Source organism: Pyxicephalus adspersus, chromosome 1 (genome assembly GCF_032062135.1).
Source record: "Pyxicephalus adspersus chromosome 1, UCB_Pads_2.0, whole genome shotgun sequence".
NCBI classification, from domain to species: Eukaryota; Metazoa; Chordata; class Amphibia; order Anura; family Pyxicephalidae; genus Pyxicephalus; species Pyxicephalus adspersus.
Window position 1 is genome coordinate 166,783,074 of NC_092858.1, and position 26,828 is coordinate 166,809,901.

Genomic DNA, 26,828 nt, shown 5'->3' on the forward strand with positions numbered 1-26,828 from the left:
CACTAGAATAGGAATGAGATATGAAAAGGAAGGTCAGGTGGATTTGGGTCAAATAAGTGTATATTGCAGCTAGGACATAAAACTGCCCCGCAACCCCCTGCTACTGCCCACCTACAACCCCAACACTCACCACCTCCAGCCGCCAAAGCACTTCCGGCTTCCTGTACCATACAGCCCACCGCCGGCAGGGGGCGTGAGTGGAGACATTAGCGTGGAACGCAAACAATGCATGCGATGCATTTCCGAGATGGGCGGGTCAGGTGACATCCACGCCCAATCGCGGCAGAACGTTGCTTGTCAGTGCTGCCAGTATTACGTCATCACGTCCTGTTTCCTCAGGTTGTAGGGTGCAGGAAGTGGGGAGCTGCTGAAGTGAAGTGGAGGGCGCGAAGAGCAGCAACAGGAGGAGGTGAAGGTGGCCTGTGCTGGGCTCTCCTCAGGTACAATGCTGGGTGAGGGGTGACAGGATACCCTATAGCGGGCAGGCTGGCATAATAGAGACCAAAATCACTAAACTCTACTTCAGTCTTTGTCCCTGCTCCTCTCTCTCATTTCATATTCATAATAATCATAGTCGATTCTAAAACATCCTCAGATTGACTGGGAATTCATAAAAACAAAACACGCTCTTCAGTCCTGTTTCCTGTCAGAGACCCCATGGGGGAGATTACCCAGGACTTCCGGTCCTGTAGACAAAACAGGAAGTAAACAGGGATAAATCTCTCCCAAAGGAAATCTGTCACTAATACAATGCCTGAGTTATAAGAATTCCCTGGTGACAATTCACAGTGAAAAAAACAAACTTGTATGGGTGATTGGTATTCCCCGGAGGTCCTAAAGCTTTCGAGCCTAGAAATACCGGTGTGCTTGGTGTATTCCTGAATGATTGATAATAACTTCCTGATACAGTCTCAGAGTTGGGATGAGGAAACTGGCAATGTCTGTATTCCTGTAGAAACAATTAAACCCTTAATGGCCGTCACAAATGACTGGCGTGGTCATGTGGGAGATGCTCCATGGTTACCTGCCCTTGGATGCTGCAGAATCGCATTCCTCGCTATGAAAATTAACATTTCATATTTCCCAACAAAAATCAAATTTCTAGTGCAGGGGATGCCTAAAAAACAGGCCGGCACAAAAGCAAGGAATGACATTTCTAGGGCTTTCAATATGTACAGAGCGCCTCCTTGTGGCCATATGGCAGTGTTTATCAAGTAGGGTTCCTCCTTAGCAGGTGTTCTTAACCTTTTCATGACTCCAGACCCCCAATGGATTGTCAATTATAGTCCCATATCCCCTTTACTTGTCTGTCAAAATAATCATCACCATTCCTTATATTAGTTTCCACTATGACAAATATGTCAACAGCTTGAGTTTGAGAGAACATGAAATAAAATCATAAGCATTGATAACTTTATCAGATTTATTTACAAAAAGCAAACTTTAAAAAATGACAAATATACAAACAGCTACAGCTATTGTACAATATACCTTTTATTCACCTGTTTCAGGTTATAAACCAATAATTTTACTTCTTACAGTTCAGTATTAAACAAAAGAAGAAAGCAAACCTAAATGTGCAAGTTTTTTCAATATCTTGAGCATATAACACTGACTTTCACTAATCTTGTTTTTGTTGTTTTTGTGCAATCAAAGCATGGAATCGGGGTACAGTTATGGACAAAGCTACTTGCATGTCATCTGACACATCAAGTCGATTTCTCCACTTTGATTTCAGCTTTAATAATGTATAAATTATTACATAAAATAACTATTAGTACCCAGAGATCGAGTCCCATACCCCCAGCATCTGGTTCCTATACCCCCAAGGGGTATGGATACCCCGGTTAAGAACCCCTGCTCCAGAGGTTGCAAGGGGGTCCGTGAGGAATTTGTGCCTCTCAGATTGGCTATCTGTAAGGGTGACATTCTTCCCAATGGCCAGTAATGTAAGGCAGTGGTTCCCAACCTTTTGCAGCTCCTGGACCACTAAATGCACAGACTCTGGACCGCACATGCGCGTGGAGCCAAGTGTCACTCAAAGAGGAAGAATGATGCCAGATACCTCCACTCCAGAGACACAACCTGCCCAGAGCCTGCAATCTGTACAGGAGACGTGGTCTGCAGCCCCCAAAACGGGGTCTTTCTTCTGACCCGCTAGGGGGTGACCGGGAGTTGGGAAACTTGGATGTAAGAGGAATTCTTCCTACTGACCACACACTAATATACTGTAAGCTGTGGCATTCCCCGGCTGAGGATCGTAGTGAAAGGACGTGTCCCCAGGACCTGCAGGGACCAGCAGGACGACAATGGAAAAAGGTAAGTTTGACTCGGGATTACCGCTTTTTGCATGGACAATCCACCTTGAGTCACAATTGGGAATACCGCTAGGGGGTTTAAGAAGGTGCAGAAAGGCTGCCATATAGAAAAATATAAAATGTATATATATAAAATGACATTTTGCAGCTGTAGAGTAAAATAGAAATTATGGTCATAAATAATGATGGATTATTAAAAATAAATGCATTTTTTCCTTTGTAAGAAAGAAGAAGGTATTCTTTAAAAAAAAGTTGCAGACCTGCGAGCAATTCCATGCAGTCCTGGCAGCCACTTGGCCGCTCTTACCACATCACTGGTTCTTAAAGCCTAAACTTTAAAAGAAACCATGCCTGCAGATTTGAGAGCCGGCAGCAGGGGGCGGTACTGAACTGGTCCGCAACCTTTTCCAGCTCGCTGACCACTAAATTCACCACCCCTGCATAGGGAGCTGGGTGTTAATCAAAGGAGAAGAAACCTCCCCCAGAGTGACGTCATGATGCAAGAACCCGCCCACTCTTACATCGCAGGTCTGAGGCTGCGGTCTGTACAGGAGATATGGTCCGCAGCTCTGGCTGGTGCACCCCCCCCCATCAGGGTCCTTTTCCTCACTCTGGTGGGGGGGTGCACTGGCCAGAGCCCAGGGTTGGGGACCTCTGCTTTGTGGGGCTGCCGCTGAGAGAGGCAACTTGTTACCTAGCATAGGGAAGTGGCACCACAACCTCTGAACATAGTTGTCATGTGCAGCTTTTAATGTTATTTTTTAATAATTGGCCCCAGGCAGTGAATAAAATAATATAATTAAGTTATATTGATTTAGATTTAAAGAAAAAAAAAGTTTCTCAGGCTTTACTAATCACCTTTTTTTGCTGATGTTTCACTTGCAACTGGAGAATATTTTGGTCTTAATGTAACAAGCAACCGGCTATTAAATAGAAACTGTATAAAGAAAACCAAAACAAACACGGTGAGGGGAGCCTTCAGTGTAAAGGTGGTCATGTGAGAGGACCACAAACCCCAAAGTTGAGTTCAATGTAAAGATCTCTTTGATTGTAAGCTCTGCGGGGCAGGGTCCTCTCCTCCTGTGTCACTGTCTGTATCAGTCTGTAATTTGCAACCCCTATTTAATGTACAGCGCTGCGTAATATGTTGGAGCTATATAAATACTGTTTATTAATAATAATGATTATTGTACAGTGCTGCATAATATGTTGGCGCTATATAAATACTGTTTAATATTAATAATATTTATTGTACAGCTCTGCATAATATGTTGCCATTATATAAACACTGTTTACTAATAATAATATTTCTTGTACATTGCTATGTAATATGTGGCGCTATATAAATCCCTATTTAATATACAGCATTGCATAATATGATGGGGCTATATACTACAGTTTATTAACAAAAGATGGTAATTTGAGAAGATCACAGACACCAGAATTTATTCTAGTATTTACTAATCCTGCCCTGAGTCCCTATTCAGGTATTGTTCTTTCCAGTTTTGTTTTTGGTGGATGTATAGCTGACCGTGGAGAGCAAATGGTGAGGTTGGAATAAATTGGCAGCACTACAAATACAAATAATACAATACAATTACAAATAATGTAATGATTAATATTTAGTGCAAGTGTTACCATTAAAAATAGATATACAGTTTATCCTTTTAGATTGTAAGCTCTTCAGGGCAGGTTCCTTTCTTCCTCCTGTGTCACTGTCTGTCATTAAAACCCTTATTTAATGTACAGCGCTGTGCAATGTTGGCGCTTTATAAATACTGTTTTTTAATAATCTAAAGCCAAAACATTTTTTTATTTTGTATAGAATGTGGAAGGGTCAGAACTTTTTCTGTTTCCATATCAGAAGGTTTCCCCTCCCTTCCTGTCTGGGTATCAGAGGCAGCCAAATTCTTCCGCTCAGAGCATGGTTGAAGATTCTTAGTTTGTCTTCCCCCTGGCACCACCCCTTAGCTGCGGGGGAAAAGGTGCAGTTACAGGCAGGGACCTGCTTCACCCTCACAATACCAGGATTTTATAGCAGCATATTATCTGCAATCTTGAGCTACATCGGTGCTTCTCTATGATCTGCTCATACAAACAGGGCAATGATGGATGCAATAAGGAAATGAGTTTCCCACTTCTATTTTTATAGCGGCTCTTTAGAGGTTCTGTGAGGAAATCACATCACTGCAACATCAATTATAGTCCATTTCTGGTAAGTCGGGGTATGGGCAAACAATAACGGTTATACCCAGAGTTCCGCTTTGACAATTCTGTCTATCCGAGCCCATGTTACTTTATTCTTAGATTGTAAGCTCTTCATGGTGGGGGGTCCTCTCCTCCTCCTGAGTCACTGTCTGTATTTGTCATTTAGAAACCTGTATTTAATGTGGAGCGCTGCTTAATATGTTGGCGCTATATAAATACTGTTTATAAATAATAATGATAGAATTATTATCACTTGATTAGGTATTAAAACATCCTAAAATGTTATTTAAAGCGGACCGATCATCACATTTTTACCAATATATGAAATGCTGGCTGTCCCTTTTATTTAAAGGAACAAAATGTGTTTCTTTTTGTTTTGTTTTTTTTTGGGGGGGGGGGTTCCCCTTCTCCCTTAAATTTATATTGCCCCATATGTATGCCGTTGCATATCTCAGGAATCTGTGGGCTGCTACTTCTGCGCATGCCAATGACAGGTCATGGGTCATCAGACTCACACATGCTCTTTTTGTTTTTGTTTTGTTTTTTTTTACATTTGGAGAAAGACATGTCACAAGATTGAGCAACATGAAGGAAGAAGACCGTGCGCTGGATACGTTTGTTGATGGATTAAGGGCTTTTCACCAATTTTTTTTTTTTTTTTTTGATGAAAGTTTTGCTTTAAGTACCAGAAATGCCAGGAACAAATTATGAGCGCTTTTTCTCACCCACAGTTTTGTTGGCAGCTCCCAGGCACAAAGCAAACATCTGTGCACGCAGGAGTGGCAAACCACTCTCCAGATAACCAGAATCGAATGCGGCTGTGCTGCAAATCTTTAAACAAAGTGACATTTCTTTTTTTTATGACCGGTGCAGCTCCTGACAAAGCAGCTGCATTTTACATTGAACTCTAATGTCAGCGATTTCATAAACGTGTGCAGTGCAGCCTGACCAGCCCAGGTTGGGATTGTGAACGTTTTATCTAGTGAACATCTGTTTGCGGTGGGGCAGGTCTGCGTCGGTTGCCGTTTCTGCAATTTATGGTTTTTATTATGTAACTATATTAACAGATTTGTTTGTGTTTTTCTGTGTACCGTTGAAAAGTATTTTCGTTATGGGTCTCTGCAGCATTGTCATCAGAATTCTGAGGGGTGCTTGTCATGATCTGACCTGTGACCGTTATAAATCTCAGATTGGAATCCATCTGTGGCTGTTATGGTGGTCTTATTTTCTTTTTCATGAAAATGAATGCTATTCATTTTCAGGTAAAAAAAAAAAAAAAAACAACCCCATATCCTGCTCGGGAGGATTCTTGCCCAAGGATAAAGGCCAATAAATCTGAAAGTGAAAATCTTTGTGTGTTAGTTTTAAGCCGTTTTCATCACCTTGATTCTACATGCTGTAGATATGTTAGGTAAAAGGCTTTTTACAATCTTCTGAAGGTGATTGCTTTGTGGCTGTAAAACTCCTTTCTGGGCAAACAACAGTTTATCTGGTGAGCTACTTTATATTTCAAGTCTATTTACCAACAATTTTTTTTCCTTCATTTCTTAGGTTAGAATGGCAATAGAAGGAATACATCTCTGTGTTCTGTTAGTTTTCTGTTAGATAGTAGTAACAGGTTGAAAAAAGACCATCAAGTTCAACCCCTAGGGCAGAGGTCGGCAAACTTCAGCCTTTAGGCCAGATACAGCCTAGCCGGTAGTTTGTTCCGGCCTAACCAACCAGTCGGCTAGGTAGACTTAACTGACTTAAACCTATAAAGTTTTGACTTTGGCAGTTTTCTTCGAATATATTTATATGTCCATGTATTCATTTTGTTTCCTCCATGACAGAGTTGCATTCTAAACCAAAATGGATAGGAGACAAAGAAAAACCGCGTATAAACAGGTCGATGTGGCCAATGGAAAAATTGTTGGCATATCAGATGCTGATTTGACTGACTTGGAAAAGGAGCATCTGCTTGCCATGTCCAGTGCCGGTATGTTACCCTACGGATATATTTACCTATAGGTTGGTGCAAAAGAAATATGCAGCTAGGAAGATTTCATTGTGCAGCCTCATGTTACTGCACGGTGCTCACATGCCTTTAGGGGGAACCTAAAGTTAGAGTTTAGTGTTCTCCCTAAAAATGTTTATAGCTGGGTGGAAAGAAACTGTGTCCAGGTGGTCAAAAAGCTAGCAGGCTGGGTACACATGTGCAATAATTGTCGTTGAAAAGGATCTTTCACGATCCTTTCAATGATAAAATACTGCATGATGCATGAACATACAGTGACATTCTGTTCTATTAGGATGGGAAAAACGATAGAGAGGCACCCCGCTACGTTCTCTCCCCTTCACCGTCCTTGATCATCTGTGGATCCGCCAGGATGGTTGTTGGAACAACGAGCGCTGTACACACTTCAGATTCTCGTCCGACATCAGCCCGTACGTAGCCTAAAACATGACAAATTTAGTGTTCCCAGTTGTTGTTGCCATAGGAATCCAGTAACTCCTATAATTCAGACAATTTCTACCGAGCTCCTATACTTTGTTCCAACTTTCTAATGCCAACCATTGCCATTTTATACATCGTCTTTATATTATGCGCCAACTGTCCACTGCCCCTATATTGTGACCCAGCTTTAACCACCCTAGCGGTACTCCCGAGTGTGACTGGGGGTAGATTTTCTATGCAAAAAGAAGTAATTCCAAGTCACACTCGGCGTCGCCGAAAAACCCACTTACCTGGTTTCTTTGATGTCCCCCAGTGTCCTTCCCGTCCCTGCAGGTTCTCTGGCGACGTCCTTCTTCTACTTCGATCTTCTCTAGGCGTGTGCAGAGACATTCTCCGTGGTTTTCCGGTGATGTCGGTGCATGCGTCGGTTCTTTCCAAGACTGGGGAATGTAAACTATCATGTGAGAACCTAGGTGATCCTGCTAACCTAGAATAAAATTAATTTGCTCTTAATTGGCGAATGTTTTCAATCCTGGACCAGATCCACTCCAGCTTTGATGGATCATTCAGATTACCCCATAATAGTCTATATCATTCTTCCAACACAGTAGCTATCAATCCCAATTAGGGTTTGTTTTGGATCACCCAGGCTGATATAGATCTATATTCGTCTATATATTCATCTATTTTCACCAGTCTTGGAGAGCTGTAACAAATCAGGCCCATTATCTCCAGGGTTGTCCAACTCCACCCCTTAAGGGCCACATTCCAGACAGGCTTCTCATACAGGCCCTGATTTAATAAAGCTGCCCAAGGCTGGAGAGGATACACTTTCATCAGTGAACCTTGGTGGTCCTGCAAACCTGGAATGGATTTCTTCCAAGTCATTTGCTGTTTGCTAGCAAATGTTTTGAATCCTGGACCAAATGCGTTCCAGGTTTTCTGGATTACCCAGCTTCACAGATGAAAGTGTATCTTCTCCAGCTTTGGAGAGCTTTAATAGATCAGGCTGTTTATGATTCTTTGTATACCACACCCTTCTAAATGTATTGCTTTCTGTTTGTGTGTGGGTTTTACCATCCAGCACACCTAATGTTGCAAGGGGGTGTAGACTAACTCAGGTATCTTTTGTTCCTGATATTTTATTTGTTTTTTGTGCTGTTGTATAATCTATGTGTATACTTTACCTTTGATTTCTGTTAGGTAATAGCTAGAATTTATTTGTAGAAGTGCAGCTCTTGGCACAGTACCAACTGGGCTTTACAGTCTGCCTTCCTGAAATCTAGTTCAGTTATTGCGTGGGCAATGGTGATATTGTATATTTCTTGTAATTCAATGAAAAAGTATAGAAAGGGCCTGATTTATTAAAGCTCTACACTTTCATCATTGAAGCTGGGTGATCCAGCAAATCTAGAATGAATCTGGTACAGGATTCCAAGCCTTTCCTAGCAAATAGCAAATGACTTTGAAGGAATCCTATCCAGGTTTGCTGGATCACCCAGCTGCACTGATAGAAGTGTATCTTCTCCAGCCTTGCAGAGCTTTAATAAATCAGGCTCAAAGTATTCATTTCACCCTTTAAGGTTTCATTTTCTGATTTGAGCATTTTATTTGTTAGCTGTATAAAATTATTTTTAGGAAAAGTCATGTTTTGTATGGGCATTGCGCTATAGAGCATTGGGACGGTTTGTTTGGGATGTTGGGAATGAATGGCAGCCCAGTGCAGTAATGAAAACTCTTCTTCCCTCATTACTGATTTATTATTTACTATGCCTTTCTTAACGTGTATTGTCACAGGTCTTTGTAATAGTTGTATCTAATAGATATCTGCAGGTCCTAATTATCTATTAATTTACTTATTGTCTTTTTCCAGCCATGGATTCCCATATGCCGTATACCATACCACCTAACGTACCATATAATATGCGCACCACCCTGATTCCACCACAGTGTCCAAGGGTAAGTGACCTGACATACATTCATATCTCAGTTGCATTGTGAGTGTCGTTAAAATTGAAATCATATCATGAAACCATCTTTTCCAGCAACTAATTGAGCCAATAAAAAAAAACAATACCAGTATTCTCCCCAGACATTTTTTGAGTGGGAAGAAGCTCTAGGTGGGTGGCAGCCCCTGTATTGTGACCCAACTTTTCAGGAACAACCCAAAAACAGCTGGGTGGTTACTTAAAAGTGTCAGGTGATGTGCCAGTTAAATAGAGGGGAAAACTCAATACTATATATATTTTTCTTTATCCAATTATATGTTTTGCAAGCTAGAGAGAAAAGGAGAGGGGACAGGAAAATTTAGAAACTAAAAAGCATTATTTTCTTAAGTGGAACTCCAACACAAACTTTTTTTTACCAATAACTTCCATCACTTCCTGATCTTTGGAAAAGAAAACCTTCTTGGTCTTCTTTGTGGCAATGGCAGGGGTTTTTCTTGGACTGAATAGTTCTAATATAATTATATTTAAACAACTTTCAGTCTTTGAGTAATGTAAATCCAGGCACTGTGTAACATTACAGTAATTGGGCAGAATAAAATAGGTGTAATTCCTGCTAAAAGAGGACCAATGGTGATGGCAACCGCAATGTTCAGCATTTTTAAAACTGCTAGCTGGAAAAATGGCAGTCAGTTTTCTTTTAAAGCAAATAAAGTTTCTGATTTCGCAAAATTTAGGTACTTTAACCTATCACCGGTGCCCATCAGAAAAAAGTGCTCTTGCATTGGAAATCTACACATCATGGGTTAAAATTAAGCATGACCGCTACCGTAGTCATATCATGTAAATATAACATCACTTTTCCAAGGAATAATGGTGGAGGAGGAAGAATTCCCAGCAGGTGACAAATAACTGAGGCCTGATTCAGAGCAACGAGGAAGCTTTTCTGTCCCCATAGAAAACAGAGGTGTCACCTAGATTCTAGTGGAGGTTTTTCCATCTTTTCCGTTCATTTGAATTACTTCATCACAGTGAAAGAATGCAGTTCCAAAAATATAACCACTCATTAACTAGTTAGGGCTCATACATACAGGTTATTCTATAGTGTTTTTTTGGCAAATGCATAAGTGGAGCTGAAGTCATTTTTTTGTGTCCCTTTCAAAAGATAAACCTTTCATTTGTAATGTTTAGACACAGGGATGGGAGGAAATCTCTTAAAGCAAAACTAAACTGAAAAAAAAAAAAAACACACTTTTAATCCTGCAGATCCCTCGATGGCGCTGGACCTTCCCTTTATCCAGTCCTGTGTTAACTTAGACACAGGGCTGGATTGAAGAGGAAGTACCGGGCGCCGCCATCTTCGGTCTTCTTATCTTCTTGCTACGTCCCCTGATCTCACACTGCACAGGTGTGGGATCAGGTGACGTAGCCGTTGCGGGATTGCGGGAAAAAAATGCCCCTTCTGCCTGCGCATGCTCACGAGCAGGCATGCGCAGAAGGAGCACGCAGAGCCCAGAGATACCTACGTCAAGCATCCCAGAAGGCTCTGCGCTCCCATTCAGTCTTGATCGCTGTGGCTATCAAGACTCAAGGAGGCGGTGCTGCACCCTAAGGGTGGTGCATTTAAAAAAAGTAAATAACATTTTTCCTTTATACATAAGGGTTGTCTACCCCTTTATGTAAAGTGAAAATGTTGCGTTTAGGTCCGCTTTAAGTTTCATTCAGCCTCCTGTTCAGTTGTCACAAAAATAGGCATCCTTATTGGAATTTTTCCTCTTTCTGGTGACTCAGAATTTCGAGTATTCTCTCACTTTTTGTGCCGGTGACAAGGGTCACGTTACAAATATAGAGGATTGATTTCTAAGGTGTAAATGCAGACAGGAGCAGAAATCTGGCAGAATATTTCTAACCTTCCCTTATTCTAAAATGAAATAGGCTGTAGCATATATATTAGTGTGGCCGATACACTTTTTGCTTAGTGGTGGTTTTTTTTTTCTTTTTTTTTCTTTTTATTGAATGTTTTATTTTTCCTTTCAGGGTCATCAAAGAAAACCTTCGGAACCTCATATAGATATTGTAAGAAAAGGTAAGCATTACAAATGCCTGTAACATTTAAAAGAAGCCAAGATGCACCCTGAACTTGTCATTTGGTTTGAAGTTATTGAGTTGAAGGCTACTAGGAATCTGGTTGAAGGAGAAGCAGCAGACCTCTGAGCTCATCTGTGTTGCTATGCTTTCTCCTTCTCTTAGCACATGAGCTCTGCGATACAAGTGATTTGCTCATTGTGCTACTTCTCCCTTCTCCAGTCAGCTTTACTCTTTCAAAGTCAAATTCAGGTACTTTTTGCCAAAAAAGGCACTGTTATATTTTGTTTTCAACACCACTTTCAACTTTTGCTATTCAGTCAGGTGTTTATTGCAGAAAGGGACAGGTGATGTCCCTTCTGTAATACCTGTTCCTACCTGCCTGATAAGCTGCGCATGCGTAGCTTAGTGTTGGTTGCCAGGGAAACCTGGCAATCCCAGCTTCCCTTGTACGTACCAGCAATGAATGAACTCCTGCCCTCCTGCAAAGAAGTTACGTTGTCCTGGCACGGCCAAAATAACATGGTCTAAGATAGTCCTCAGGAATTAAATGGGAGGATGGCGGCACCCCGCAATGAAATGGGGATAAGTTAATAGTTGCAGTTTTAGTTAAATTTCAAGCTTGCTAAAAATGTTGATTACTTTATCAGTCAGTTCAACAGGACAGCCTCATCACTTCTTGCACTTTATAGCACTCTTCAGTCTAATTACTGTCTTTAATGCTGCAGCTTATCCACTTCTTGCCTTCTACCATTCTTAGGCTTATTCTTACCTGAACATAAAACCTTCATTATTTAAAATTTTGACTAACTTAGTGGTTTCTTTAAATATACAGGTATATGCTAAATTCTGATTCTTCTCTTTACTTTCTTCTTGTATAGTCGAACCAGTCACCTACTGGTTTTCTCACTCAATTGCGGATCAAATGGAGAATTGTGAGTTAATGAAGATGTATACGTTATGGCCTGTTTTTATGCGCGCTTCAAACAATATTACAACTTGTTTGCGTACTAGGTGAGTGACTACTCTCATTTTTATTTTATCTAAGTGAAATATTTGATGTCTCTGCAAAATATGTGCAAAAGCTCCCAATCTTCTGCTTACTACAGAACAGTCTATGGCCTTGATTTATTAAAGCTTTCCAAGGCTGGAGAAGATAAACTTTCATCAGTTAAGTCATTTGCTATTTGTTAGCAAATGTTTTCAAAGCTTGACCAGCTCCTTTCCAGGTTTGCTGAATCAACCTGCTTCACTGATGAAAAGTTTTCTCCCGCCTTAGGGAGCTTTAATAAATTGGTCCCTATGAGCCTTCATGATCGAACCAAACTAAATCTCAGTAAACCTGAAAGTAAGAGACCAAAAAGATTGCCATTACAAACCTATATCCCTTTACTAATCTGTCAAAAAATAGAAGGTTGCTTTAAAACCAGGAGACGGTTCATATATATTGCAAGAACTTATTCTTTCAATTGTAATACACCTAGATACATGATACACAACTAATGTAATGCATATTGATAGTACGATCATATTGATAAGTCAATAGTCATGTCATTAGCTGTCCTTTAAAGGGGCTTACAATCTAATGTCTTTACCATATTCATATGTCATTACCACAGTCTTAAGGTCAGTTTTTGTGGGAAGCCAAATAACCTAACTGCATGTTTTTGGAATGTGGGAACAAAACCACAGTGCCTGAAGGAAAAACCCACACAAACATGGGAAGACCATGCAAACTCATGCAGATAATGTTGTGACTCCAGAGTGCTAACCTCGGACCATGAAACCTTTTTTTTTGTTTTTTGTTTTTTTAATAAAAAAAAAAAAACTCATTTTATATATTATACTGTAAAATAAATGTTCATAAAAGACAATGTACTGCTTTTACACATAGAAATCCATTGTATTGCATTTAATACAGGTATTTTGTATTAAATGCATTACAAATGGATTTGAATTTCCCACCCCACTGGCAACATCCTCTCGCACAGACGTCATCGGGAACTCCCCGGTGATTCATCGAGTGCAGAGGAAGCCAGCCAAAGGAAGAAAGAAGATGGACATCGCAGAGAAGGACGAAGCAGGGCCCCGGCTGACCAGGTAAGTAGCAATTTACCATTACTTCCTATAGGTTTATCTACCCCGAGTGTGACTCGGGGTTACCACTTTTAGCATCTTTTTTTCTATCCCGAGTCACACTCGGGATTACCACCCAGGAGGTTAAATGAACTGTTGATCCCTGGAAGTAATTGCCCAGTACTCACCTGGCTCTGGGTATCCAAAGCTGATATTACTTTTGCAAACTCTTTTTTTGCCAGAGCGATTAGGTAAGTTGGAGGAATTATTGCAGGGACATCACCTTTTCCTTTCTGCAATAATGTCTTCCTGATTGTAGTATTTTAAAGTGGAACTTTAGTTCTGCCTATGTAGGATAATAAATCACAGCAAGGCACTTGATTTTAGGATAATAATCCATTTAGGTTAAAATGTGTTTTTTTGTGCTAAAATATGTATCGGAATTTTAGACACACAAATATTAATGTGTAATGTGAACATTAGAGGTGATGCATTAATTCTACCTAGTGGCACTTTGGAATTTAATATAAATGTGTTGTTTTTTTTTCAGAGATCCACATAGTTTAGAGATGTCAACTAAAGAGTTAAATGTTATTGAGTTAATAGAAGATCTTGCTGAACTTTTTAAGAAAGTAACGGTAAGTTAGCACTGGATCAGATACAGTAAGTCTGTTAATCTGTATCTTTTACTTGTTAGGTTGGCCGTTTTTTTTAATAAATGTATTTTAAAAATACAAATACATCTTAGTGGCTGACTATCATACCTATAATTATATAACCAAAAATTTTGTGGACAACCTTCCAAAAAAATACTGGTGTTTCCAGTGGGTGCTGCTCATATTAGACATTTTAGACAAAAGTGTGTTTCGAACCTTGTGATAACAGTTTGGGTAAAGTCCTTTTCTGTTCCAACATGATTGTGATCTTGTGCGCATAGCCAATTCCAAAAAGAGGTGTATTTATAAATTATTCCCCTGTCAATTCACCCATAGTTTTTGTTTATACATATGGCCTTGTGACCGTTGAGCACTTTGACAATTGGCCATTCGGTGGCAGAACAAGTCATTGATTTAGTAGGAACAGAAACTGTAGTGTAGAGAGTTTCTAACAACTTGTCAGAGAAATTCTGACAATTTGACAAGGAAATCATTTATAGAGCCCAAAGACTTGCTGTGATGAGTTGGGTGTGAACCAACTACTGGTCTGAATAAACTCCTGACCACAACCATGCTGAATCATTGAGATAAATTGGTAAGGCAGTTGTAAGCCAGGTCATCCCAGCATAGTCTTTTTACTTAATGCACTCAAATTACCCCAGATTCACATTCCAAAAGTTTGGGGGAAACCACTCTAGAAACAAAAGGGGGGGGGGGTGTCTAATAAGCAATTATCTAACCTATAACTCCTATCTGACTATGTTGTGACTTTGCAACAGATACTGGCCAAGGGCCCAGCACTGAGCAAAGCAGTATCAGCCTGACTAGGGCATCACTAAGAACCTATCCAGCTATCTTGCACTGCACACAAATTGAAAGAGCAGAATCAATAAAGTAGTCTATTTTTGTTACTTAAAGCATAGCTGTCCAATTACATTCTGTGAAGAGGTCAAAAATGTTCATTTTATTACCATTCTTTGAAAAACCATACCTTAATAAATCTATTGCTGTCACTGTGGACCCTGGCCCTGGAGGTCTGTAGTTGCAGAGCCCTGACCTATTAAATCTATTTTTTTTTTTTTTTTTTTTATTTTTTTTTATTCTATTTTTTTTTTAATTCTGTTTTTTTTTTTTTATGTTCAGATGAAACGCTGCTTGGTGGATGAGGCTTTTAAAATCGGATGGAAGATGGAAAGAGTAATATATTTTTCTCTTCTTTTTTTAATATAATGTTAATTTAAAGTGTTTCATGGCATGTAGATGAAACCCCCCTCCCCCTCATATTCTGTGTTCGTCAGTAAGTTTTATTTGCAGTATAGAAATTTTAGTTTGTGGTGGGGGTTACACTATGTAGGCTACGTGCACTTGTCTGATAATCGCCTTAGGGCTTTTATTGGACGAGAATCTGGCATAAGTGCAGCGCTCGTCTGACGTCGTTCATGGTCTGTCCTGGCAGATCCACGAACGAAGAATGGCCATAATACAAGTGAAGGGGGCAGAGTGCAGCAGGGTGCTGCTCCGTCATTCTCCCCCTCCCTTCTCCATAGAGCAGAATAGCGCTGTATGCACAACGCTTGTTCATTCTTTTGTCATTGAAAAGGATTGTGAACGATCCTTTCCAACGACAATTGTTGAACGTGTGTACGTAGCCTAATCATTTGGAAATGTGATGGTGGCCAAAGGATCCCAGAATTAATCACAAATATTGCACAGTGGGAATGGCTCTGTTTCAGCCAGATACCTAGAGGTTAATGTTTTGAAAAAGGAAAGGGTAATACCTTGGTTAGTTCACCACAGCGAATTGATTGATCAATCGGCATTGACTGCTGTGCATTTCTATAGAGGAGAGCACAGTGGGGTGCTGCTTGCTCGTCCTCTCTCCTCCACTCTTCTAAAAACAGAACTGAGCTGTGTGCATGGTGTTGGCTTTTTCATCTGTCCCTGAATGCCATGAAAGATCGTTTCCAGCAAAAGAGATTTGACGTGTGTACATAGCCAGGCTTGCATAGCATAAACAATTGCAATTTTTATTTAATTGTGATAAGTGAGGCAAAATCTGTAGTAGGGGAACAGACATTAATCTAAATGGGGTTTTACCCTGCAAAGGCTTTTTTTGTCTGTTGGAGAGTTCGCATTAATATCTGACTTGGTGATCAAGAAATGGGAGGGGCTTTGTGGGTTTTTAACACCCCCATCCAAAAAAAAAAAATAAAGAATATTACCTTTATATAAAAGGGTTGACTACTCTTTTATGTTAGGTAAAAATTTTAGTTTAACTAGTACACAGGCCAGTGGTCTGTACTGCTTGATTATTCAAGGGCCTCTTACATGGCTGTATTCAAATACCCAGTGCTGTCTTGTTTTACTGTAGCATGATTCTCTGTGCTTTGTGTACTCTGATTTCTGCATATCAGTCTAGGCCTTTGTGTTCAGATTTCAGTATCTGACTGGGCGTGTATCAAAAAGCTGTTAAACTGGATTTCTGAGTCATTCTTGGCAGGAAATTGAATGGCAGGTCTTAATGAATTGTTTAGAACAAAGCATATTGGGAGGGATGTCTTATTCTTGCAGAATATTATATAAAATACTCTATTCCAATGAAATAATATTATAACAAATGTCCTGGATCCATTTGGGCGACGATCGTTCACTATCTATTGTTTGTACGGTCCTTCAGTGATCGTGAATGATTCTGTGGTACACTTTACCTGGTACACATCACTTCCTGCATCATTCAAACGATCGTATCTAGTGTGTGTACTTTATTGGTGGATTACATTTGAACAATCGTATCGTTACAGAATGTACAGAATTGTGCACTATACAATTGTTCAAAATAATTGTTGATCTGTCGTTAGTCTTTCATTTTCTAATGGCAATTATTGCACATGTGTAGCTAGCCTTAAATAAAAGGGTTGTCTGCCCTTTTATGTAAAGCAACAATTTTGAATTTAAATCTGCTTTAAGGTACCAGTGATTTTTGTGGGCATCCAAAAGCCCTCGTACTGCTTCTGGCCAGTATCGTCTTTAAAGTGATAACAGCAGACAGAAATACCAATTATATGACACTCTGTAGTGTTTCCTTTTGCTTCTTTCTCTGGCATCGACAGAAACTCCAAAAATTGCAAATGTTGAGTGGACCCTGCTAGGAAATTCTCTTTCCTGAAGTAGTCTGTTCTGCTTTTGGGTTGCTCACAGACAAAATTGCAAGTAAAATAAAAAATGGGGAAAATATTACTTCATTAGAGCAATAAACATATTTTGTTGTGTGTTTTACCAGTGATTTTGAAATTGTTGAAAGTTTTTGTTTTTATTGGTGTAGCTTTCTGTAAAGCAAATGCATTTTCTGTGCCTGATATACATGAATTAACTCTGACAATTGTTCTTCATTTTGTTTTCTTTAGGCAAAATTTAAAAAAATTAATTGTTATATAGGAGAGGCTATGTTGTGGGTTGAGGCCACAGGAGATGAAAATTTGTATAAGAAGCTAAAATTACTGGAAAGTAGTCGTGGTCGCGCTCTACAGACATTCTTTACGGAGTGTAAGTAATTGTGAATTATTGAAAGGTGCAGTGTTCAGTGTGTGTGTGTGTGTGTGTGGATTATGCTTTGAGGTGTAGCACTGTTGGAGATATAAACACACGCTGGGAAGGTAGTTAGTAATAGTTAGTAATCTAAGGTCTTTGTTTTGTTCTATTACTCTTTTGACGGTATTTTGGTCTGCAATAATCTCTCCTACCCAGGGGTCCAGTGAGGCGGGCACGCCGTACCCTTACTTTTTTGGGACCCCTGTGTGGGCTTTCCCTGCGCACTCATCATAGATAGCCCCCTCTTATTTTTTTTTTTTTTTTTTTTTTTTTTAATGACTACACCCATGCTGCTACCTGGGAGATCGGAGGAGGCAGACGTGTCCCCAGGACCTGCGGGGACGAGCAGGACGCCGGGGACAACAAGGTAAGAGGACTTTTTTTTTCTGCTTTTAGGTACCCCGAGTCTGACTTGGGAATACCAATTTTTGCATGTAAAATCCACCCCAAATCAGACTCAGGATTACCACTAGGGGTGGTTAAAAGACATGCCTGTGTAACAATTTGTTTTACTTTAAAAATTGATTTAACAAATGTATCCTAAATATAATGATATGAGTTTTATTTTTCCTTCTCTTTTCCAATAGATGCCTTTTTTTTAATAAAGATGGCAGAAGACCACAGAAAGTTGACTGAAGAGATTAAAATGCAAGTGTGTGAACAATGTGAAGTGGTAAGACAACACTGAAGATGACCATTGCCTTTTTTATTTTTCCCTGACCCAAGCCTAATCTAACATTGTGAATAAATTTAAATTTAGCAGATTGGGTTATCATAAAAATGTATTCCTGCCCCCTACAAAAAAATTTGTTGTAAATTTCTGTAATACTTGCAAGTCTCATATGTTGACGCTTTGCTTTAAGTACAAAATATACCTGCTAAACTTACTACAAATCCATTGAGCTTGTAATGTCTTCATCACTCTTTCATTCCTTGTCCTTTTTCATTGTTTTCATTGGTATCTATATTTCTTTTTACTCCTCTTACGCTCTCACAGGATTCAGAGAAGCATAAGGTTCTTGGCAACGATGAATTTGCAAAAGAAAATTTTATTGCCGCAGAAGAGGAGTACACCAAAGCCATTTTTTACAGGTAACCTAACTAGATTAATTTGCTTTTTTATTTACTCAAGATAAGCCTTTTGGTATTTACCTACTATATAAAAAATATATTGCATGGTGAATCAGTCAGCTGATATAGTTTATTTTACTTTTCATATTCAACTCAAGCATGACCCCATCTCTTCATAAATCTACATTACTTATTTAGTTCTGTTTAAATTTGTTAAAAAAAGAACTCCGGCCTTACCTGTTTGTCTATCACAGCCTCTGGTGCCTGGTGAAAAATTGGTCCTAGGAACAGCAGTTGACAGTATACTGTAAGGCTGTGTACATATGTTCGATAATTGTCATTGAAAAAGATCTTTCACAATCCTTTCCAACGACAAAAGACTGAACAATCCATGAACGAGGGCTGTACCATTCTGCTCTATGGAGAGGGGAGAACGACAGAGCTGCGCTTTCTCCCCTTCACTTCCATCACGATTGTTTGTCGCTTGTGGATCCCCCAGGACGAATTCACAAACAACGAGCGCCGTACACGCACCAGATTCGCCTGCCCTCAGGCGATTATCGAACGAGAGTCATCTGACTTGTGTACATAGCCTAAGTCATGCGATCCTGTGTATACCTTACACAGAAGCAGCAAGAAATATGGAAGTGAAGTTCAGACTAGTGTCCTGTGCAATGTGATATGGTCATCAAGCACATGTAACCCAAAACAAACAGCAAAGGAGTAATTCTTAATCTGTGTATTAGGCAGCCCTAATAGGAATAAAATCTTTCTTTTACCCTTCTACTATCCCTTAACCATATTCAGTTCTAATTATCATCTTTGCATAGCTTATATTTGATATATTCTATTCTTTTTGAACCGTTAATATTTTAGCTTTTTATTCATTTTGTAACATTTAATTTTTAGTGTCATGTTCGCATCTTTTGCACTTATATACTGTTTGTATTTACGATTAAACCTAATCCCTTTTTGCATTTGCCTTGTAAAATTCTGGGTTTAGTTTAGTTTAAAGAATCCAAGCAGAACCCTGTATTGTTAGATTCTCATTTTTCCTCCTGGGAACTTTGTACCAGTAACTTGACACCAGGGAACTGGTTTCGTTTCACAGCCTTTTGGTCATACAGGAACACTTTGAATTTCTTTCTTCCTTTTTTTTTTTTTTTTTTTTACAGTCCTGAAAATCATCTCCTCTTCAGTAATCGAGCCCTTTGCTATATCCGGATGCAAAAATATGGGTAAATAATTTTTTCCAAGAATTTGCAAGCAATATAGTAGTGTTCATGAGTGCCTGATTATGTCTTTATTTATAGAGTACTAGTTTTTTTTCTCTTCTATAAGCAGTTTTTTTTTTAAAGTGGCTCATTTCAATTAAGCTGTTATGTGCACCTCCATCCCTGTCTATCCACGATGTTCAGACAGATCACTATCTGGCAGTCTCTGGTGATAAAATCCTGTAGCGGGGAAGTGCAAGTGAAGTTTTTTTTAAAGCACGATTTAGTGTCCGCACCAGAAGAGACAATACTAAATACCAACTAATAACTGCTTCTTCCTGCAAGGAAGGCTTCAGTCACCTGATTGATGAGTGTGGCTTTTTCTTGCTGTTTTTAACATATTACATTTATTTTAAATCTTCTTTAAAGCAATATTGTAAAGTATTTATTGAGAAGCTCAATGAGACATGGCAGCATAAAAAAGGTACAAAAAGTATATCTGATAAAAAATCATTGTAGTTAGTAATGTTCAATATTATATTAAGATTAAAATTATTGCAAGGCACTAAATAGCAGATTCATTGAGATGCTAGGAATTTTGCATTTTTATATTAGGGTGTGGTAATAGGTGAGTTGAGAAGAGAAAGTTGGCAGGCAATTAAAAAAAAGTGGGCAGGGGTAGGGAAAAGGAGCATCTCCAGTCCAATGAACCCTTAAATAAATGTAGGAGTTTTGAAGCCATGGTTAAAAAAATAAAGTACCATGTACACTATCTTAGGGCTGAAATTCAGAATTATAGGATAAAAATGTATTTCCATCCCGCACTTGTGAAATGCTGGCTAGGAATTTTGGTGAATATGGGCAATGGTTTCTTTCCTGTTAGTTTCATTAATGCACTGTAGGATGCTTTTTGTTTCTCTGTTGTATATATGTTAAAAATTAGTCATTCAGATATTCAAAGAAAATGAATTCCTTCAAAATTCTGGATAATAGTTCTTTGTGTTATCTTTATGTTACAGGAAGGCTTTGGCAGATGGGAAGAAGGCAATTATACTTAAAAACACCTGGCCTAAGGTAAATCTGCTGCCAAATTTTTGAGCTGGAGACTGGTTAAATATTTTTTTAAAACCGCAACACACTGTAGTTCAGAAACATGGCCAGCTTACCTCATTGTATGTGGTCTGAACATGGCCACACTTTTTTTTTTTTTTTTAATCTTCCTATGTCCTGCTTGTTTCATTCATTGGAATAAAAATAGTACATTTGTACAAAAAATTGTATTTCCAGATTTAAGGTTTAAAAAATCTAGGTTTAAAAAAGCACTTTGCCCCAGGTAAAAGCTGTGTCATACATATATTAATATTATTATTATTAATAATATTAATAATAAAAAAACAGGATTTATATAGCACCAAAATATTATGCAGGCCTGTAAAATAAATAAGGGTGGCAAATTACAGACAGTAACACAGAAGGAGGAGACGACCCTGCCCCGAAGAGCTAACAATCTAGGAGGTGGGAAAAGTCTCACACAACAGGAGGGGAGATATATAGTAGTGGTGGGAAGAAGTGGGAGTTTTAAAGACAGAAGAATACAGGCAGGCAAGTTTGATAAGATGGGTTTTCAGTGCTCTTTAAATGAGCAGAAAGAGAAAGCCCAATAGGACAAGGAAGACCATTCCAGAGGGTCGGGGCAGCTCTAGGAAAGTCTTGGAGCTGTGTGTGATATGATTATAAGTGAGGAAGCCATTAGTAGGTCATTGGAGGAGCGAAGAGAGCGCCTAGGGGAGTATTTTTCTATCAGGTCAGGAAGGTAAGTGGGACAAGAACTGTTGGAGGGATTTGAAGGCAAAGCACAGGACCTTGAGTTTGATTCTCAAGTGAAATGGCAGCCAATGTGGGGAACTACAAAGAGAGGCAGCAAAAGCGGTGGGAAGGATGGATGAGTCTGGCTGGAGCATTCTGCTGGAACTTTTCTTTACATAAAAAAACATGCATTTTATTGCAGCTTTTATTTTTGCACCAATGCTGCAGCATGTAGTTATAGATATGTCTGCACAGTTTTCTTGGTCCCCTGCAATGTCCCAAATTTATATGTTGCAGGCCTCTGTTGTTTGTCTATAGCTTGTTCGTCAGCATCTGGCCACACCTAATACTGCCCCTGCTTCCTTGAGTGACTTCCCTGCCTCCCACTGTGGGATAGTGTCGAACAGAATATATCTTTTAGAAGCCAACATAAATAATTTAGTGTTCTAATGGTTTATTGACCATAGCATTGTGTTCTCCCCTGAACTGCTGGAAAGTCAGAACATTTTTATCCGTGTGTTTATGGACAATTTTTTTTTCATCCAGGGTCATTACCGCTTTTGTGAAGCCCTGTTTTCTCTTGGAGAAATACAGCGGGCAATTGCAGCTAATGAAAAAGCTCAAGAATTGTGCAAAGACTCCCAAGAAGGCATCCGAGATTTGCTGGTACAGCACAGCAGGTTTAAAAAAGTGATGAAAGAGGCAGCAGGTAGAGAACATCTTAATAATGTAACTCTGGTTGTCTGCATGTTTGGGGGGACATAAAGACTGATTACTCTTTTTTATATTGTGCATGTTGTAGAATAGTCTTTCTATCCTAAGGCATCTGGCTTCATAACAGTCCAATATCAAAATCTCCCTGTCCATAATTCTGTATTCCGTTCCTTTATCCTCTTTTAGGCAATCACTGGCCAGTTGTTCTGTGCTGTAGCTTCGTCTGTTGCATTCTACATAATAAAAACAAAAATCCAGCAAGGAAGGTGAATACCTCTAATAATGACAGATATACTGACCTGGGAACTCGGGGTACCTATGGAAATTAGAAAATATTATCACAAGCTGGCAAGTGGAATATAGGTCTAGTTCTTATAAATGGTTTTGCAGAGGTCACCGCCTGCCAGCCACCATTCTACCCCTATCCCATGCTGCTTATTAGTGTCAGAGGGTGTTCTCTTTAATCCCCTGTCTGAAAAAAAAAAGCAATGCAGCAGGAGCATGCCTTTGCTGAAGCAATAAGCACACTGCTTTACAACCAGCCAGGTAAACTAGCCCTGCATTTATACTGCCAGTTTGAGGAAATGCCTTCAAAGGTGTATTTTGGCATTTTCGGCTGTCTTTCTTTTAGTTATTATTTCGGAATCCTGGTGTAGCCATTGAAAACCGTTTTCATTACCACACATGTATTATTAAGATTTTTTTTCCCTCCTTTTTAGGTGTTTCTAGAAAATCTAAAAAGAAATCAACCACTGACAAAAAGTATGTAATTATTGTTATGCTATTTGCACTATTTTGTTTCTATTTTTTTTTCTTTTTTAACCCCCCTAGCAGTATTCCCGAGTCAGACTCGGGGTAGCTTTTAACTTTAAAAAAAAAAAAAACCCCATTACCTTGTTCCGTCGCTGTCCCCCGGCGTCCTGCTGGTGCCCACAGGTTCTGGGGACACGTCTTTCCTCCTCAATCTCCAGCCGCGAAGTGCAGAGATGTTATATATATATATATATAGAGAGAGATATAGAGAGATATATATATATATACTTATATATAGATATATATAGTTATATTTATATATTATATATGCTACTGTACAGTTTTATTACATGTTTAAATATTTTTTTAACAGATTTTTGTGTTTTGTTATTTAAAGTTTATTATTAATTTTGTTAAATGTATTAAATATTGGTGAGTTATGCCTAAGAATTATAGCCTACAATGAAAAATACATTTCCATGCAAAAATTTGTACTGCTTTTTGCATGTAAATTTGGATGGAATTAGACAGCTAGGGAGGTTAAACAATATGTCACTCTCTTCCTGGTGCATTAAAAATGACTGCTTTGGCACCTAGTGATGCCAAATGGGGATGGAGAGCGATCTGTATCCTGTTGGCTTCTGGTAACTACTTGGAGCATACCTAGGCTGCTTCCTACTTGGCTTCTGGAGCAGAAACAGTGGGAATTCATGTTAGGTATTTCTAGTTATAAATGGCAGCTAAACGCTTTCACACATTTCATGTTTAGGCCAAAATGTATGTGTATGTACTTTTTTTTTTTTACTTTCTTACTGCCTACTGGCATCTTCAGGCTGACCTAATAGGATCCACTCTGACTGGTAGCAAACGAATGATGTTTTTGTATACATCTTTTACATGGGACATCAATATAGGAAAATTTCCATGCAGATTATGTCCAGGAAGGTGAACCTGTGGCTTTTCCTCTGCAAAGGCTATATATTCTACAAAACAAACAAAAAAAGAACTTAGGAATGATTAGTGGGAGCTAGTGGTACTGAGTTTATGAACACCTGCACTGAGATTCCTAGATTGCATTCTGTCCATTCTACAGCTACAGTATTGACATTTTTGAGTAATTCCAGAATGGCAATGGCAAGACTTCATCATGTATCTTTGACACATATATTTTAGCATTTATAGATTCATTTTAAATGTGGGTGTTGGCCCAAAAATAGTTTGGGACCTCCTTCTTTACTGGAACACAATATTCTTCTGATCTAATTACACCATTGTTTTTCTGTAGAACTGGCACACAATTTGAATCGGCTACAGATAAAGCAAGTAGAGGTATACAAACCACTACAATGGAGGAAACTTCAACAAAGGTACAAATATTCCATAGATGGCCTGCATACCCCTCTAAAAGAAAAAAAAATGAGCAGTACAGTAATAAAAAAAAAGAGAAAAAAATCGCATTTTGGTGATTGTATGCGAATATTACCTACAATGATGGTATTCACTGTATAAATTATTTTTACAAGCAGAGGGTCCAAGCAGAGGGTAAAAGTGACAATTTCAGGGATTGGGACAAACCATATTGTGCTGCTGGGGCTGCTTACAACAACCCTCTTTTATTTATATAGTTTATAACCCCCAACCAACCCTGGGAGTGGGGTAATATATATATATTTATATATATATATATATATATATATATATATTTATAGTTATATTATAACCCAGCCACCAGGGATAATGTAACTCCTCTACATGGTTTACAGAAGTCTGTTGTGAAGATAGAAGCTCCCTAGGATTCAGCGAAGACAGGTCTTGGACCTGTCATTGCTCCAGGATGACTGCACAGGGTAAGTATAATCCATAATTGACGAGTATGCTGTGCATACTTTCTGATTATGGCAAAAGCTCAACCACCCATCAACGTGTTTAGTTCTATTTTAAACAGCAGGTGCACTTTAAAGCTAAGTTACTTATCTTCTCTTAATCTAGCCTAAACCTCCCTTAGGCTCCCACCCTTCTAACAAAGCCCTACGGCTATGGCCTCTCACTACTTAAATACAGCGCTAAATGTGGCTGCAGACTCTCATGGTGCCCAATGAAGTCTAGCATTTTTATAATAATGCTAAACACCTCTGGTTTCCTAAAGCCGATTTATTTCTACACCTCAAGGTCATCAATCCCACACTTCAGCTGTAAATATTACAATGTAGAGGGGTGACGCTAGTTCCTATTTAACTCCAGCTAGATCTGTATTAACTGTTTTGAAGAAGTCCATCTTCCCTGTCCCATGGAGACTGGACATTTTACAGAAATTAGTAAACGATTTATAATCAAAGCTGCACATTAAAAATCCATTTCATATATAGATGAGCTGTAGCAGGAAAGCGGGAGGTACCAAACATTTAGGTAAAATGACTTATATAAACGTAGAAACTTTGGCTCTCACATTTCTTTATTAGAAACTGGTGTCCTCATAGTGTCATTCCTCTCTTTATTTCTTCCTCTCTCTCCTATTCCCTGTTGCTACTCCATATACTAATTTCTTTGCATTGTAATTTGTATGGCAATTCCATTTTCCATATTCCATATTTTCCATATTCCATTGTTGGGTGATTGTTTTTAATTTTTTTTTTGTATGATACCTGTTATGTTATCTTTTTTTCAGTCCTTCAATAAAGAAAAATGGAAAAAGTAAATGAAGCTGATAAGGACTGCGGTAGACACTAGGAACTGGTCTCATTTACTTTGTCTCTGTTGACATAGGTGCATTAGAGTGTTAACAAGTGAATTCTGCCTGGTGAAATGACAGGCAGGTACACAGCTTTGACCATTTGCACCATCCACCTGGTTTTCTTCAGGACAGTGAATGTTGTAGTTTGATCCTCCAAACATCCAGTGTTCCCTAGGCTCCTGCCCAGATTGTCCAATGGCTGTTTTAGCCCTGGGTGGTACATTTGGTGACCTAAAACAACGCGTACCTGTGCTTGCCCATAGCAGCATAAGGTATATGTTTTAGTTTATAGCATGCCCTATAGAGGTTCAAAACTACATGAATTTCTATGGGCTCTGGAAGGGAATGGTGTGGCGTGCCAACAAGTAGTGTTTATGCTGTAAAATAGACCCCTTGCTTTGCATACCCTAGGAAAATTAGAGTTTTATCCTAGGGTGGTTAGGTGTGCAGGATAGAACTGTCAACAAGCCAAAAGAACTGAACTGGGGTATAAACCTGGAGCTTAGTACATTTTTCATTAGTTTTGTATTCGTTCAGTTTGTTTTAGTCATGCAATTTTACTAATAGGTGACCTTAAAAACAACTGAACCCTTGACAGTCAGCAGCAAAGGCTGACTCTTGCAGATGTTCATTTCTATCTAAAATTGTTAAACTTTTGTAATGATACAGGCAGATATGAGGGAAACTTTATCACTTTTATGGTGTTTTAAAGACATGATACTTAATGTAGCACTGAAAGCATTAAAGTCTCTATGGCAATGTGTAAATAACTTTTTTGTACAAATTGGGGAGAGGCAGGCTTGAGTTTAAAAACATTTGCCAGGCGTATTATGGCTGCGGTTGGATTTGTCAATAAATTCCTGCAGGAAGGGTATTTACAATAGGAGAGGTTTTTGGGCCTGGGTTTTGGGCCTTCTGGTATTCCTAGTGGGTTCTGATACTTTCTAAAGTCTGTCTTATCACAGGTTTAGTCACCATAATACTTCTTCCAGCTCTCTTTTTGTTTGGAAAGTAGTTTTCACATACAATCGCTTATTTTTACTGCAACCCCTGCTGGCTTCTTTTCTTCCTGAATTCTGTAATGCCTTTAAAGAAATAAATGAATATAATAGCATTCAACTTTAGTAGTAGTTTGATTACAGTTAAGAATAAATACCTAGTTCCACAATGTTTCTCCTTCCTAAATAACTAAATTAGCAGAACAATCTTCATCATCCTAAACTTC

At 39.0% G+C, this 26,828-nt stretch overlaps 2 protein-coding genes across 6 annotated transcripts in view; one reads left to right on the plus strand and one right to left on the minus strand.

The window, feature by feature from the left end:
• The window catches only part of PIGP (phosphatidylinositol glycan anchor biosynthesis class P), a 25,882-nt gene extending 25,700 nt beyond the window's left edge, over positions 1 to 182 (minus strand). The window contains exon 1 of one of the 3 annotated variants that reach the window (XM_072398289.1): positions 131 to 182. The gene's annotated coding sequence lies outside the window, so the exon portion shown is untranslated. The remainder of the gene's footprint in view (positions 1 to 130) is intronic. The other 2 variants (XM_072398288.1, XM_072398287.1) reach the window with 2 other exon arrangements.
• A 137-nt stretch (positions 183 to 319) lies between these two features.
• The window catches only part of TTC3 (tetratricopeptide repeat domain 3), a 63,391-nt gene continuing 36,882 nt past the window's right edge, over positions 320 to 26,828 (plus strand). Inside the window, exons 1-15 of one of the 3 annotated variants that reach the window (XM_072398284.1) lie at positions 320 to 440; positions 6,359 to 6,504; positions 8,837 to 8,922; positions 10,947 to 10,995; positions 11,876 to 12,008; positions 13,621 to 13,708; positions 14,870 to 14,923; positions 17,131 to 17,269; positions 17,902 to 17,987; positions 18,312 to 18,406; positions 19,561 to 19,623; positions 20,619 to 20,673; positions 21,952 to 22,114; positions 22,839 to 22,881; positions 24,158 to 24,239. In XM_072398284.1, coding sequence (XP_072254385.1) covers positions 6,378 to 6,504; positions 8,837 to 8,922; positions 10,947 to 10,995; positions 11,876 to 12,008; positions 13,621 to 13,708; positions 14,870 to 14,923; positions 17,131 to 17,269; positions 17,902 to 17,987; positions 18,312 to 18,406; positions 19,561 to 19,623; positions 20,619 to 20,673; positions 21,952 to 22,114; positions 22,839 to 22,881; positions 24,158 to 24,239 — 1,263 coding nt within the window. In that variant the 5' untranslated portion in view covers positions 320 to 440; positions 6,359 to 6,377. Of the gene's footprint in view, positions 441 to 4,379; positions 4,534 to 6,358; positions 6,505 to 8,836; positions 8,923 to 10,946; positions 10,996 to 11,875; positions 12,009 to 13,620; positions 13,709 to 14,869; positions 14,924 to 17,130; positions 17,270 to 17,901; positions 17,988 to 18,311; positions 18,407 to 19,560; positions 19,624 to 20,618; positions 20,674 to 21,951; positions 22,115 to 22,838; positions 22,882 to 24,157; positions 24,240 to 26,828 lie in introns of those variants that run through there. The other 2 variants (XM_072398285.1, XM_072398286.1) reach the window with 2 other exon arrangements.